The 18,079-nt window shown below is 33.0% G+C and overlaps 1 protein-coding gene across 1 annotated transcript in view; it reads left to right on the forward strand.

The window, feature by feature from the left end:
• The first annotated feature begins 388 nt into the window (after nucleotides 1–388).
• Nucleotides 389–18,079, forward strand: part of TBC1D2B (TBC1 domain member 2B) — a 97,789-nt gene continuing 80,098 nt past the window's right edge. The window contains exons 1-2 of the mRNA XM_051213955.1: nucleotides 389–1,040; nucleotides 16,234–16,281. Coding sequence (XP_051072950.1) covers nucleotides 989–1,040; nucleotides 16,234–16,281 — 100 coding nt within the window. The 5' untranslated portion in view covers nucleotides 389–988. The remainder of the gene's footprint in view (nucleotides 1,041–16,233; nucleotides 16,282–18,079) is intronic.

Below are 18,079 nucleotides of genomic sequence, written 5' to 3' on the forward strand. Positions count from 1 at the left end.
TTGATAACATACAACTTTCTTTAATGAAATTAGATTCATAATCATTAGAAATCACTTAGACTATAATGAAAATCACAGCTCATTTATTAGAAGGTACACACCTTATATATATATATATATATATATATATATATATATATATATATATATATATATATATATATATATATGCTATACATGAAGTATAAGTGTATGCATATGTAGTTCACACATATATATATCTACCATAGTATCTGTCTTTGAACAGCTCGTACTTCCATTGGTTAATTAATCATAAACACATTCACTTATATATATGTATATGTTATTATTCATTTGAGCACAATGATATTAGCTTTATGCACAAATAAGAAAGTGAATATATACCATTATCGACTTTTATTGATATCAGGTGACCAATGGTATTTTAGTTATCTAATGAATAAAACAATTTGCTAAATATTAATATAATTCTCCTTTCATTAGTTATTGTTTCCAATAAATCATTGAAGAATTAGTTACTAACATATATTTGGTATAATTGTTAAAACTTTATGTTACTGTCCACATTGAAATCATTCAAGAAACAAAGATCTGGTCAAGTTAAAATAAACATCCACATTGAAATCATTCAGGAAACAGGATCTAGTGAAGTTAAAACAAACATCCACATTGAAATCATTCAAGAAAAATAAAGGGTCTGGTCAAGTTAAAATAAACATCCACATTGAAATCATTCAAAAAAGGATCTGTTTAATATAAAAAAACACCCGAATTGAAATCATTCAAGAAAAATAAAGGATCTGGTCGTGTTAAAACAAACAAACACACACACACAACCTAATCTTATCATCAGAAGAACTGTTATATTAATATTTAAAACAGAATATAATAGAGGGATTTTCAATTAAAGCGGGAATTCGAACAACAGAATAAACAGGAATAGTATTTTTTTAAAAAAATATTCATACAGAGTCATTGATAAGACATCCGTTCAGAAGGCGGAAATATGTCAAGTTGGCAACGTCTTTCTGGATATTTAAATTCGAAACCGACTGGACGTAAGTCAATTTTTTTCTCACAGTACCATTAATGTAAATTCACTTAGTGTTGTTTTACTTGTATCTTCTCATTGTTATTTAGGACTGTAATTGATCAGTCTCATATTAGCAGGTACATCCAACTGACGAGTCCTAAATAGGACGAAACGCGCGTCAAACTTGATTCCACTGCTAGCCACTACCTTTGCTTAAAAAGTACCATTAGTGTGTATGTTTTTTTAAACGAAAGTTGTTTATTAGTTGTCTATAATCTTTTGGTGATATACAGTTTTGTAGGAAACGAGATCACAAGTAAACACAATCGAATGTAATTAAACACACAAAATCATAGAAAAACGTAGCAAAATCTGAGAATCATACAGTGAAGACTTCATTTGCAGAATGTTAAACAGTTACCACAGACTTCATTGTTCTTTCACTTCCATACCAATCATTCATTGTTCCTGTTCTCTTTTCTTCGATCTTCTTAACCTTCTGCCTTCAGACATATCACTTTTGATTGATGATACATACTACTTATATCTGTCTAGATGAATAGCACATACCACAGTTTTGTCCAATTTTAATGAAGATAATGAATTGTGCAATTTTACAATTTTGTAGACAATACTTTGGGTATTGTATAATACATAGAAGTCGTTAAATATCTTGTTAGTTATAGAATAGTGAATTAAATCCACCCTGACATGTTAACTAATGCTCCTTTTGTAATGATAGCGGTAAGACCATAATTTATGGATGAACCAATCAGATATAAGATAACTGGTCTTCGATTTTGGCGCGAAATTCATCCATCCATTTGTCTAAATAACGTTTTAGCATTTTAGCTGATGGTAATTCGTGATAAAAACTTTAAATCCAATCCCTATCCCTAACCATCAATTGTCAAATTATAATCCTAATTCATCACATACACTAGTTTATAACCCTCATTTAACCCTAATCGGTAGGAGAACATTCTCAAGGCTACTTTAGCGTCTCACTCCTTCAGTTTACCTATAACTTGTTACACAAACTAATCTCTAGTTCATGTTATATGGAGCTAACCGTCAATTCGTGGATTGATGATTGATATTGCTATCAATTGTTAAGTTGAGTGCTGTATTAAGATTTTCTTATTGTTGATTGCATGAAATTGATCGATTAACTAAAAGCTAGGAGATCAAGTCAACCATGAGAACAATTATTGTTAGGCGATAATTTCACATTGTAACCTGATTCATTGTCACGGCAAGAATTCATTCATAATCAATTTTACTACAAAGTTAAATATATGGAATTCCAATACTGATTTCGTTAAACACTGTTTACTTTAATTTAATAGTTGAATTCATGAGTCAATTAAAGCTAAACCGGGTCTGTTGAGAGATAGTAATTCAATGAAGACAGTGGTGGACGGTGGCACAATTTCGTAAATTGGTTGAAGTTAGATATTAACACCATTAGACGTCAAGTCAGCGGTCTAGAGGGAGTAAGCTTTTGTGCACTAGATCGATAGGCCCTGGGTTCGAAACCGGCGGGCGCGATTGTGGAAGCGCAACGGCCGAAGAGTCCCATATTTAGACGAAACAGCCGTTCACTGCTTCCAGGTTTACCATGGTGGTCTAGCTTTAATTGCCTCATGAAATCAACTATTTACTTGTTTAACGTATTACCATATAGTAAATTAATTCGTCAAAAAACGAAATAACAAACGCTACGAGACATGAATTCCATTTTTGGAATAATGACTGATTAGTTTAGACAATAAGATTTCAACTAATGGGTTGTACCTTCCAAATTATATCCAACAATTTATGTCTAGACGTAGTCATATAATTGATTGTTAGTTAAACAGTTGTAAACAAGTCAAACCAACAGATTGCGTACTGTTGAGGAGTCCCACAATAGGACGAAAGGTCTGTACAGTGCTTCCAGGTTTTCAATAGTGATCTATCTTGATTTTAGGTTCATTAGAAATCATCATTCATTCAAATTAGTAACCAGTTTGTAACTTGAACGACAGAACACGGATAACACTCAGTGTAGATCTTCGAAACTTAGATCAGGTCATATTATCCAGTAAGACAAAACCTGTAATCTATTCACATATGCATTCATTAACTGTTTATATTTATCTCATTATAACTGTTCACTAATACTATACTATACTAATACACTTATTTAATTTAAAGAATTTCTGGTGTAAATATTCAATTGTTTGATGTGAATTACTTCCAGTGATTCCAGGTTTTTAATGGTTGGTCTAACACAACCTTATACTATGAATTGCTTTAACTAATTGTCGATGATATTTAATGAATTAATTGAAAGAGATATTTTGAAATTAGACCTCTGATATCATCTAAGGGACAGTCTTACTTACTCACTTACTTAAGTCTGTTACTCGCAATCTAACATATGCCGCCAACCAGCATTCTTCAACCCACTCTGTCCTAGGCCTTCCTTTCTAGTTCTATCCAACTGTTGTTCATTCTTCTCATGACTGTTTCCATTTCTCGACGTAATGTGTTCTTTGGTCTTCCTCTTTTCCTTTGACCTTGGGGATTCCACGTGAGGGCTTACCTTGCGACTCAGTTAGGTGCATTCCCCAATGTGTGCTATCCACTGTATTCCATTTACCCCTCCCCCCAGATGTTGAGGTCTTCATAATCCAGTCGATCTCCAGGAGAAAGAGAAAGGGTTTGAGTAAACAACCTTGCCTGACACCGGGACAGTAGTTTTGTTATAATTCGAAACTGACAAACAATGTGAATTCATAACATACCAGAGATGGTACATGCATAGAAATAAAAATGCACTTTACTTAAATCTATTGATTTATATGAGGGCAACTTATAAACACTTCTCTACATGTGATCATTTATACAATATAAACATGTATTTTTAAAGAAAAAGAGAAAAAAAGAAAAGAAAATCAGAAAGAAGAAAGAAAGAAAGAACTACAATCAATCTTATGATTACTACACATTATGTCCATATCAATCACATGGATTGTTTTCCGTATTTTCTTCTTTAATCATAATGTTGTTATTTTTCTCACATTAAAACTTACTTTAAGTTTTGTTCTTTTTTTCGTTTGTTTGTTTTTTTCATTTTTTCTTTTTTTCTTTTTTCTTTTCCTTTCAATTATTCTATCATCTTTTAAATGAATCTTATTAAGTGAAGTAATTAAAGGGTCAAATAATAGTTGGAAATGAGAACCGATCTAACAATAAACGCACACACACACACACAACAACAACAAATACATGAAGATTCATTTTGAAACTTGTGTATAGTAATAATAATGGTGTTACTGATCAATTACTATTTGATTTTTATATAGATTATGCATTGTAGGTAAGGCAAGACCAAGAGGTCCATTTATTGGCTTGGAATATCCAGGTGATGATATGGTCCTGTTTTGGTGAAGATACTGATAAAATATAAAGTCTTTTGATAACATTGAGTAATGATGACAGAATGTTCGAGATACGTTTCTCCCTAACTAAATGCAAATTGTGGATTCAGGACTGGCCTGTGTTAACACTTGAACTAAGGATAAAGAGTGAAATAGTTAAACGTGTTGACAACTTCACTTATCTCAGAAGTTGGATGTGCTCTAATGGAGTGGTGTCTGACAAAACCTTTGCACGGCTTCGAAAACTCGTTTAGCTTTTGCCAAATTACGTCACCTATCGCGAACGCGAGTAGGACGAGTAGACTGCACAGCATTTCGTTCTCTTCTAATTTATAGCTGCGAAACGTGGACATTAACAGTAGAAGATACTCGTTAGCTACTACTATTTGATCAAAGATACCTTAGAAATATTACTCGCATCTACTGGGATCATCAACTAAGTAATAGTGAGGTGAGACATAGGGTATTAGAGAATGATGGTAAATCAGTTGGTGAGGTTGTAAATGTTCGTCGACTGAGATGGTTGGACCACGCGTTACGTGTGCCTGAACACCGATTACCACGATGCGGGATGCTCATTTGTGTTGAGAATGGTTGGAAGAAATTTAGGGGTGGCTAAACCAAAACGTGACATCAATCCTTGAAGTCACTAATCTGTAGTGTGAGCCAATGGTTGTAGACTGTGTGTGACATGACTCAGAATCAATCACAATGGCGTCGGTGTATACACTCTCTATCTTCCCTTAAACTGTGAGATTAAAATTACTTTATACCATTCTTTCTACCAACTAATTCTTTCTTCCTGTACTATATCCTTATATGCAATCTTTCTTTTATATATTACCACCACTGAATTAACTACTTCTATGAATTCGCTGTTCATGTTGTTGTGCTAACGAAGTGTGGCAACTTAGACCTATGCATACATGTGTCTGATCCTACGTTGTAGCTGACTGACTGCATTATAGGCTATGGCTTCCATAGCTAGGACTGGAAGATATCTTTATTGGTCTTGATCCGTAATGTAAGTATGATTATTATGTATATAGAAGATTTTGTAGAGGTTTAGAATAGCTGTCACAGTGATCACAGCCTACTCTAACATTAAGTACTGATCAATGTATGAGTAGGTCGGAGAAAGATTGAAGTAGTTTAGTAAAGTTAACATCTTAGTTAACGAAGTAAATGGCAGCTATTCTGAGTTAGATATAGTCTTTCTGATTGTGATTGATCGAATTAGTCTACATCAACAGTTGAGAAAAGTAGATCATATAATTCCAAATTGGTTGTCATTAGGTGCAGTTGCATTCATTATCTAAGTATGGTTTTCAAATTTCTATCCTTTGATTTAATCTATCAGTTTTGTTTATCACGTATTTGCCATTGCATTACAGCTCCATTCTGTTTTCAATACTGATTCTTCTTGATTTCCTTGCAACCTATACTAATATAAGTTATATTAATATTTGTTCGCAACCTTCTGAATGACGGTAAGTAACTGATTGACTTTTGATAGAGTTTAACACATAGGCTAATGAACTCGTGGAAGAGAATAGTTCACCCACCACCACTCTCCATTCAACCTTGTCCCAAGCAATTCTTTCCAGTTGTTATCCATTCTTATCATATCTACTTCTATTTCCTGATGTAATGTGTTCTTTGGCCTTCCTCTTTTCCGCTTTCCTTCAGGATTCCATGTTAGAGCTTGCCTCGTGATTCAGTTTGATGATTTCTTCAATATATATCCTATCCACTTCCAACATCTTTTCTTAATTTCCTCTTTATCTGGAATCTGTATCACAAAAGACTGTTGCTGATAGTATCCAGCCAATAGATGTTAAGTATCTTGCTTAGATATAGGCTAAACTGAATACAAAAAAAGATCAAACATAATCCAATATTATAAGAAGACGGTTACGCAATATCGTGAACCTACTCAGCAATCTGAAAATCATTCATCCATTCAACTCTAATTAAAGGTTATGAATATTCACTTTTCTATAGTTGCCAACTGGAATAAACATAATTATTTGGTGTTTTTGATTACCTTGGTAACTAATTTTAAAAATCTCTTCTAGGTTGATTCAATTCATAATTAATCAATTTGTTGTTTAATATAATCATTTCAACAATCCTTTTTTCACAAATATGTTGTATCTAGTGTATAATGTATATGTGTATTACTAACATTGATCCAATTTAATTGAGTTACCTCAATAGATCTTCAGTTAGTTATTATACAACTATATATGGTATATGATATATGGTATACCTTTCTATCTGTCATCATTAGTCAATATGTATTCTGAATGTTCATATAGGTTATTTATCATTGTAGATTAGCATAATGGCATGTTTTCATTCCAATATTAAAGAAGTATACATTTCAATAGTACTATGGCCAAGACTATAATTTATAGACGAACCAATCAGATATAAGAAAACAGGTTTCGAATTTTGGCGCGAAATTCATCCATTCATTTGATTAAATATCATTTTGATATTATAGATGATGTTAGATCATGATGAAAACATTAAATCTAATTGGTAACCTTAATCATCAATTGTAAATCAGAATTCTAATTTTTCATACAGTTTTATAATCCACATTTGGTCTTAATTATTAAATGGACACTTTCAAGATCAGTCTAGTGTCTCTCAAATGTCATCCATAAATTCTAGTCTCATTGTACTGAGTGTTTATAAATTATGATCTGAATTCTATATTCATAGCGTCATCATGTGGTTTCTGATGATGAGTTAGTAGAAAGAAAATTACTAATTGGAAGCTCATTGATGACAATGAATGTGGTAAAACGTATGGATTTTGACTAATCTTGTCAATGATATCGTATTCACTATCAGATCTGAAACTATTTTGTAATAGATTACCATGTGAAGGTGAATCACTGTGAACACATTGATAAAAAGTCTCTAAGTAAAGTGTTATGCCTGTTCTGATCTGAAATGGTTCTATACATGATCAAAATTCTTGATGAATATTATTTTTAACAAGAGATTTATAGAGATTCATTTACTTACCAGTTGGTATTCATCACACATTGACCGCATTTTTCAGCATCAATGGAAAAAAGAGACCAATTAACATCCATTTCATCTGAGTACATTAAGTAGGACCTGTATGTTTGACGCTTGGTTATTAATGAAGGTTATGGGTAAGAACACTTATGCACTCTGGTACTAGATTGAGACAGCTTTCGATCACTGCTGGTACCCTAAGTCAAGTCAATTTATGGTAAATACCACTTAAAGTTATGTAAATTACTAATTTTATTATTGCTACCACTACTCTTATTGATAATGTTGATAATTTATTCGATTAGAATAATTTGATATATGTAGACTTACGCATATGAATTGAACAACAATCTATTCACCTACTTATTGTTTGTTTCTATGCAATATGAATTTAACTTATGCAGATTACTCCTTTCGGTTTTGCTGATTACATTCATTCATTAGAAGAGTCTTCATTTTCATTAGGTTTAGAGACATTTAAAAAAATGCAATCAACAAGCTTTTTTTGTTCGATCCTTAATCTAATTTATTGATATTCACCAAAAAAGAGAGAGAGAGAGTGGATAACGCGATGACTTTTGAAGTGGACGGTACTAAGTTCTAGTCCCGGAGTGAACATCAACTCTGAGATGCAGGTATATCCAGATGACGAGTAGTTTTAATGTTTTGAGTTATCTTTTTTTAAAGTTATCAGCCTTTGAGGTTGTGAAATGATTTTTACTATGAAGCATAATAGATATTGGTAACTGCATAGTCGTGTAGATTTTTTTAGTTTGACAGATGAACCCTAACAATTTTATCCTTGTTATACCAGATGTTGTATATGAAACTTTGAACTTCCAGATGGTTAAAAGAGATCAACTGGAATGTGACAATATGGTGAATCTCCCATCTTAATGAAATCGACAGTAACTATGGAAAGTGATGATGTGTCACTTTTTCAAAATCAGAAATGGTAACATAAAACTTTATGGAAGTCAACATCATATATAAAACTAAGATGTCTATATTAGTAATAACCAATATCTCATTGTCTAATTCTCAATGTTCATCAGGGCTCGGTTGATGAAGTTGTAGTGTTTTTACTAGTGTAAATAACTCAACATTTTGGTTAATTTATTGAATGCTAGAAATTTTAATGCTCTAAAAACAATCAGCTTGACAAGGAAGATGGTTAACAACTTGTCATTTCAATATTTGATTTATTTGGTTGTTATCAATGAAGATTTTGGACCCATATAAGGTTTAATTTTCTTCTTATCATATAATTGATAGATTAGATCAACTTTAATGTACAGTAATAATCTCCACAACCCCTATACTGATAATTACCATGTGATCACTAGTTGCTAGCTTTGTGAGGGGATTTTTGGAGTTCTAGTAAGAAGCCGTGATTAGCGAAGTTAATCCATGTAGGATAGAGGCAAGTATCTAGTTCAGTACAATGGAAGATGGTCGCGCAATTTCGTGGATTGGTTGAGGTTTGACATTAACACCGATGGATGACGACTTTGGTCTAGAGAATAAGCGTTCTCATGTGAGACCGACTGTCTTGGGTTCATGGGATCATGGGTGCGCACTGCTGAAGAGTCTCACAATAAGATGAAACGGCCGTCCAGTGCTTCCAAGTCTTCAATTGTGGTCTAGCTTCAATTGATTCATGATCTTAACTATTGAAATTACTATAATATCTACAAAAAACCCTTTTTGATATTAAGTAACATTAACCGATAATTTTGTGTTTCTTGAGTTTTATATTGATCCATGAGAGAATCAAACATTTATCAACAATGTAATTAATATTGATTTTGTCATAAACATAGCTGCCTACATACCTACCTAACTATCTATCTATTGACTATATTATATTTGTATAAATTTATTGTACTTTCAAAGCATATCAATCAGAAAAGAAAATACCTTATCCAGCATGACATGATGTCAACATGGTCATAACTGATTTTGACTTATTGTACTGAATACTTTTGCTTTAGATTATTCTGAACTGTTTATTTATGCATTCTCTGAAGAACTGACTCAGATTGATTATTCGTACGAATCGGGACATAAAAAACATGACATTATGTAATTTTAGTAAATCTATTCAGCTCTCAGTTTCCTTAATATGATCAGCTCAAACCTTGATAAGAACTCATGCTTACTTAAGCAACCAACCAGCATTCTCCAACACACTCCGTCAACCACCTTCCTTTATAGTTCCATACAATTGTTGTTCATTCTTCTCAGGTCTGTCTACATTTCTCGACGTAATGTGTTCTTTGGTCTTCCACTTCTCCTATGGCTTTGAGGATTCCATGTGTGAGCTTGCTTTGTGACGCAGTTCGGTGCTTTCCTCAATCTGTGTCCTATCCACTTCCAGCGTTTCTTCTTGATTTCAACCTCCGTTGGAATCTGGTTTGTTCTCTAACACAGTAGGATGTTGCTGATAGTTTCTGGTCAACGGATCCGAAGTATTTTGCGTAGACGACTGTTAATAAACACTTATATCTTCTGGATGATTTGTTTCGTAGTTCTTCAAGTTTCCGCTCCATACAGTAGAACTGTCTTGACATTTGTATTGAAAATTCTTAACTTGGTGTTGGTTGATAGACAGTTGTTTTGAGTTCCTGATGTTCTTCAGTTGTAGATATGCTGCTCTTGTTTTGCCGATTTGTGCCTTCACATTTGTATCAGATCCACTATGCTCAGCAATGATGCTAACCGGATATGTAAATATTTTTACATCCTTCAAAGCTTCTCCGTCAAGTGTGATTCGATTGGCGCGTGTTGTGTTGTGTCGGAGAATCTTGACTTTTTCTTTGTGTATGTTGAGATTATTTACACAACTATTTACAGTTTATATCATCTGACTATATTGTAGTTCTGAGATTAATAAAAGTATATGAAGATGGGAGTGTTTTTTTCTTGGAATTACCTAATCTGACACATACACGTGCTCTATAAAAGAGCTTAGATTCTTACTGTAACGCGTACTACCTCAGCATTCGAATGCTAGAATCCTCTAAGTTGTAAGTGTGAAGCCAGAAGACGAGTGAAAAGGAACGTTAATTCAAACAATCATAAATATAGTACAAAACTCTCAGGTATTTGTAGTTTTCTAGTAAAACGAAATAATCATTACAATCATCCATTCCTCGTAAAATGGTTTTCAGCGATTGTCAAATGTGGAAGCTACACGTCAAGATTCTGGGATGTTCTTCCAAAAGATAGTTAGTTGAAATGTCTTCGGCTCTTTCTGAGCTTTTTAGAGCTTCCTTTGAGTTCACCCATGAAGCCATTCTCTCAACTTAAGCTGTTATGATTTTATTAGAAAAAAATGAAATTATGTAAGAGGATAGTTTTGTTTCATACATCATATTTTCTCTCATTTTCTTTAATCTTATTGGAATAAAACAAGGAACTATTATTTTGGAAAGATTTTAGTGTCCGTTGCTATATCAAGCCCATACAGCTTATTCTAACTTCTGGATAGGCCAATTTAAACGTTCTTCTTGATTCACATTTTGACCTTGTCAATTAATCGCTTATTAACCTTGACTGAGCGTATCTGTGTACGCTTGTTATTCTATTTATTACACATCTGTAATTTATTTTTATCTGGCTATAAATATTGATTAACACTTGATTCAATGGAGTACGCTTGGTTACCATCTCCACAGCGTGTCTCTTCGCTTCGTTTCCTGATTGCCTGTTCAATTCAATGAGTGCATGAAATATACGTGTTCGAAACATCCGTTCTCGTATTCGACTTATTTAATTCTGTTATTCACCAACATCAGCTAAGTCAGTAAAAATGTAAAATGATAGAAGACATGTGCATTTCGATAGCAATCAGCATACAATCTAATTGGAGTCAGATCCCACTGATCTAGCTTCAATTGACTCATGAATTCAACTAGTGAATTGCTAAAAAATCTACAAAAACCCCTTCTGATATCAAGCAATATATGCTCACTAGTGACTGGCTTCAAGTGGTATTTCCTGGAGTTCAAGTGAGAAGTAGTGACCAGTGAAGTTCAACCAGGTCTGTTGTGAGATAATAACTCACTGAAGACAATGTTGGATGTATCACTCGAATTCGTGAATTAGTTGAAGTTAAACATTAAAACTGTTAGATGCCGGCTCACTGATATAGAGATCAAGAGTTTGTTCACTAGACCGACATGTTCTGGGTTTGAATCTCGCGAGGTCATGGATGTTGGGATGAGATGGCCGTCCAGTGTTTTCAAGTTCTCCGTGATAGTCTAGCTTCAATTGACTTATGATATTAACTATTGAAATTACTATAATATCTACAAAAACCATTTCTGATATTAAAATAAAACTTGATCAAATCCAATTTACAATCTATTCAGTATTCTCTATCTACATTATAGTTTTTCACTTCTCAGGTCATTCAATATTGAATACTTTATTAATAAGCTAAAATTATGAGAGATATGTATACATTCAATGATAAATGAATAGAGACATACAAAACTACACTCAACTGTATACATTACATATCTTCTTTTTTCTATATTAATATATTATGAAAGTCATTTCAGCATAGATTTGAACTTTATTTATTATGCCTTCTCTATGTATGTGAAATGATTAAACCTAAATACATTAACATTATTGTTGTTTTAGAATAAAAGTAATAGAATGTTCACTTGGTATTGTTGTTTATTTATATCTTCCCTATTGTTATGTTAAGACTACAATTGATCAGTCTCTTGTTGACATATTTGTATTCTGTACAGATTGTCTCTATATTGTCTTAAGTCACAATGTTTATAAACAAAGATGGATAGTGGCTAGCAGTGGAATCTAATTTGATGCACGTTTTGTCAGCTAGATATAACTTGTATCTGAGAGTTAATGTTCACTCTGATACTTGAACCCAATATCGTTTGCTTTAAATGCCATTGCGTTATTCACTTAGCTATTGAATTCTGATTAACCACCTGCTTGTGCTTATAAAGTTTGTGACTTCAGGCAATATCGATGCAATCAGCACAGGATGCACATATACCAACAACAGACTGATCAATTGCAATCTTAAATAACAATGGGAAGATTTCTTGTAATCAGTATAATTACCACTAATAAATAAGTTTGATTCTCTTGTAATGTTAGTGATATTACCTTATCAAAATCATTAGATCAGTTTCATGGTAAACATAGAGTCCAGGAGGGAATCAATCCATATAAGGAAAACCTCTTTTCTTCTGTTACTACACAAAATCCATAAAATGAATAAATTCTATCTTTCATTAAACAAAATGCTCAATTAAAGTTTTTATATCATACTACAATAAAATAGCTTTGCAATGTTATCTAGTTCCTAATGTTTATCCAATTATGATCAATTGGCATATATGCATCGTGTAGGGATTGCGTCGATATTCCCTTAAGTCATAAACTTTATAAGCAAAACTGAATAATCTGATGGTGTTTGAAATGAACTGTACTGAATTCGAGTCCTAGAGTGAACATCAACTCTAAGATATAAGCACATTCAGTTGACGAGTCACAAATAGGACGAAACGTGCATCAAACAGGATTCCACCTCTAATCACTATCCATATATGCTTATGAAAGACTGTAATCACTTTTAACCGTTGAGATTTAAGCTCTCTTTCACAGTATATACCTTTTCCACATATCTATTTAGCACATTATCATTATCGTAAATAAGTAATTGGCATATTTCACATGTTTTGTGTATAAATTATTCAGGGTTTCTTTTTGTTAACTTGTCAGTTTTTGTAATTTTTCATATTTGGTTAATGAATATGGATCAGATATAATTGTTTATAGTGTGTACTATAAGATAGAAGTAACTATCTGCATATAATGGATGCAAACAATCATGGTAATAAAATCAATAACTACATTAGAAAGATTAAACATAGTTAATATGAATCAATTACATCCGAGTCCTAGAGGAGATCGGCCGCCGCTCGGGTAGCCCAGTGGTAACGTCTCTGACCGTGAAGTTGGGTGACACGAGGTCGAATCCGTCAGAGAGCACCAGTCCCCTCAAGATTACAGGTACAGCTTGCTGACGAGTGTGAAGTTGCACGGAACCCGGGTTCAGGGTTTCCTGTTGACTAACTCTAAACACCATCTAACTGTTATTACTTGCATATAAGGTGTTAGTGAAGAAAATTGATTCGCTAATATTATCTAATCAAAAATAAAGTAGATTTTGATCAATGAAGTATCACCCTTCACATTTGGTTGTCAGTTCTTTCAAGTATTATTTGAATATTCCACTTCGGCTAGCTACTGATTAATCAGTCAGTCAGTTGGTCACAATAAAGTTGAAATCTGACACATCTTATTTGTATAATATAGGGTTGTGGAGATTATTAAATTTTTAATTGAGATCATGAACCGATTAATGTTAGACCACCATTGAAAACCTGAAAACACTGGGCGGCCGTTTTGTTCTATTGTGGAACTCCTAACCAGCGTGCATCCACGATCCCGCTGGCGGAATTCCGACTCAAGTTAGACATTAACACCGTTGGATGCCGGCCAGCTCAGTGGTCAAGAGGTTAGGTATTTGCGCGCGAGATTGAAGGCCCTGTGTTCGGATTCCGTGAGCGGGATCGTGGATGTGCACTGTTGAGGAATCACACAATAGGACGAAACGTTCGTCCAGTGTTTCCAGATTTTCAATGGTCGTCTATTTGTTCAAGTTGTGATACTTCATCAAAACAGTCAAATGAAATTACCAAGATAAACTCCAGGCCAATAAAAGTAATAAATACATTAGAAATAATAGACATAGAAAATACGAATCAAGTATAAGGAGAAACAAAGAGTGAATGTCTCTCCACCATGAATACCAATTCTCACTTATGATAAATAAAGTCATAAATCATTGATCATAATAATTACGTGAATATAAGTAATGTAATGTTTACTCAACCACAGAGTTCAGTCTAATAATCAATGACTTGATGAACTGATGTGAGTTCTTGGTTTGGTCACTTATATCTTTCTTTTAATTTACTTATACACTAACAAATATTTACTTCATGTTGACTGGTGGTTTGATATATGTAATTCGTTTGTCAGCCATTTTAATCTATGAGAAGTTTGTATTTTTAGAATCTTGAAGTTAACTGAAACATTGCTTACTAAGTGAATTCAACGCCTAAACATCATTCATCAAAGTCACATCTTGTCGAATAAAGAAACCTATGAATATTCACTTTTTGTGAAAGCAATTTTTATGGTCATCAATTGTAACAGAACCACTTGTTTCATATTACACTTGTTAGTCAATCATAAGGATGTTTCGAGCTTAGATTATATAATCGTAGACATTCGTTAGTAAGGCTTATCTATAATCTGGATTAGACTGATACATTCTGTAAAATCTTAACTAACACACAAATTAGGCATGTCAGATTAAGTTTTTTTTTATTACTCCCTCATGTCTTTAAAAAGGTCTTCCCTCAGTAGTATTAATTTTTTGAGTAGAAACTAGTCTTTGAATCATGTGAATTCCATACGAAAGGGATTCTAACCGTATCAATCTAAAAGTATTTCAATCCATACCACAAATAATTCTATGAGTATAGTAGGAATACTACTAACAATATACTCGATTTTAATCAAAAGCTTATTATAATCATGTACGGGTTTTGTGGAGATTATAGTAATTTATTAATTGAATTCATGAATCAATTGAATCTAGACCACCATGGAAAACCTGGAAGCACTAGATAGCCTTTTCATCCTAGTATAGGACTCCTCATTAACACAACACCATTGGATACCGGGTCAGTATTCTAAAGGTTAAGCGTTCCCACGAGAGACTGATAGGAGCTGGGTTCGAATCTCGCGGGGCGAGATGATAGACGCGCACTGCTGAGGAGTCTCATACTAGGATGAAACGATCGTCCAGTAGTAACAGGTTTTCATGGTGGTCTAGATTCAACTGACTCATTATTTCAATCATTAAAAGTTTATTACCTTAATTAGTATCAGAAGGGGTTTTTGTGGATATTATAGTAATTTCAATAGTTGATATCATAAGTCACTTGAAGCTAGATCACCATGGAGAACCTGTAAGTCCCAGTGAGGACTCAGCAATGAGCATCCACGATTCCACGTCGCGAGATTCAAATCCAAGACCCATTAGCCTCGAGCATGCACACTGAACCACCAGACCATTGAGCTGGTATTCAGTGGTATTAATGTCTAACTTCACCTAATCCACGAAATTGAGTGACACATTCACCATTGTCATCAATCAGTTACTATCTCACAACAGACCAGGTTAAACTCCACTGGTCACGCCTTCTGACTAAAAGTCCAGGAAATACAACCGTCCAGTGCTTCCACGTTTTCCATGATGGTTTATCTTTGATTGACTCATTATCTCTACTATTGTTATTAATTTAACAACATTTTATCGAATGATTTAATCATTTTTCTTTAAATAAATTTTAGATTTTTTTAGTCACGGTAACAAACACATAAATCATAAAATAATATTGATTTTTATCATTAAAGGGAATAAAGTGGCAAAAATAATTATGTAATTATAAAACTGTCCCATTTTGTCATTTAGTTTTATACAAAAAAACTAATCAAATAACCAATCAATCGATCAATTAATCAATAAATCAATAAATTATTGATTTCTTTTCTCATTGTTTCATTGTATTTAATCATCATTAAAATTAGTTCATGTATTTTTTTTCTAAATGTATTATTTATTAGCTCCGCTTGTGAATAATGCATCGGATATTGCAGCATATTTTGAATCTGGTAAGTGATATAATGAATGACATTAGGAATAAATAAATAAAGAAATATTTGATAAGCTAATAAAAGTTTTGCATTTGACTTTTTTTTTTGTTACCTTTACCAACTTTGATTTGTCTGAGTGTTACTGGTTGTGTAGTTGCTAACCTAGATGTTTGATTAGTTATTTTTAAAAAAAGTTTTATAAAACTACCATCAAATGATGATTGGTTGTTTATTAATGATGGTGAAACTCAAGAAGATGTGGAATCTTTCATGTACTTGGAAAGCATCATTGATGAAAACGGAGGATCGGATGCGAACGTACATGCGAGGATTGGAAAAGTAAGGGTCACATTCCTACAATTGAAGAATATATGGAGCTCAAAACAATTGTCTGTCAACCAATATAAAAGTCAGAATCTTCAATACGAACGTCAAGACAGTTCTACTGTATAGAGTTGAAAGTTGGGGAACTACTACAACCATCATCAGGAAGGTACAAGTATTTATAAACCATCATCAACAGCCTACTGTGTGAGAGAAATAACTAGTCTCCATTTGAAGAGGAAATTAGGAAAAGACGATGAAAATGGAAAGGATATACATTACGGAAATAATCAAACTGCATCACGAGGCAAGCTCTAACTTGGAATCCTGAAAGGAAACGGAAATGTGGAAGGCCGAAGAACACATTAAGTCGGATAATAGAAGCAGATATGAAAAGGATGAATAACAACTGGAAAGAACTGGAAAGGATTGCTTGGGATATGGTTGGATGAAGAGTGCTGTTTGACGGATTATTCTCTTCCACAGGCATAAGTAAGTAAGTAAGTAAGTTTGATGAGATTTCATGGGTAAATTTAACCAAAGTTGAAGATGATACCCCATAAGTTAGACGAATATGATTGTCACGTCATTTGTCTCATGATTGAATTTAAACGATAAAAGCTTATTTTCAAAGTATCACGTATGATCATAAGCGTATATACTTCAATTTTCTATTTACGAAATGATCTTCACTAATGTACTTTTTATTAAATAAATAGAAGAAATAACAGCAACAACACTGATCAGTAATACCGGCGATAGTTTTCTTACTTTCACTTCATTTCTATCTATCAATCTCTTGAAGTAATAACACTATTAGTTTTAAATTAAAACTTCATCATATGACGTGAAATCAATCACCTAACAACAATAATAAACAATAAATATTATGTTAATCTGTTACTATGCTCTTTTACATTTTATAATGTAAATATTCTATATAAAATGTAATTTGACAAATATGTCATTACTATATATTTCACTATCGATGAACATAGTTTTCTATCTTCTATGTTGATTAGACTATTTGATACTCATTAGTTTTGAAATTATCTAGGTATATAATGGATAGTGACTAGTAGTGGAATCCAGTTTGATATGTGTTCCGTCCTATTTGGAACTCGACAGCTAGATGTACCTGCGTCTCAGAGTTGATGTTGACTCCTGAACTCCAACTCAGTATAATTCGCTTCAAACGCCATCGCGTTCTCCACTTAGCTATTGACTTAAGGCTATATTGAGGCAATCCGCACAAGATGCACATATTCTAACATGAGACTGATCAATTGAAATACTAAATAACAATGGGGAGATATAAGTAAAACAACACAAAATGAATTTATCTTGTCATATGTTTAATAACCTTTGATTGTATTAATTGAATATTTCTTCCTGTGTATGCGTATTCACATAAACATGTAAATTGATGAATACAATGGGATGTGACGTAAATTATTTATGCATTGTCTAAGTCTATTTGGAATCATGGGCT

The sequence above is a fragment of the Schistosoma haematobium genome, chromosome 1, assembly GCF_000699445.3.
Source record: "Schistosoma haematobium chromosome 1, whole genome shotgun sequence".
In the NCBI taxonomy this organism is placed as follows: Eukaryota; Metazoa; Platyhelminthes; class Trematoda; order Strigeidida; family Schistosomatidae; genus Schistosoma; species Schistosoma haematobium.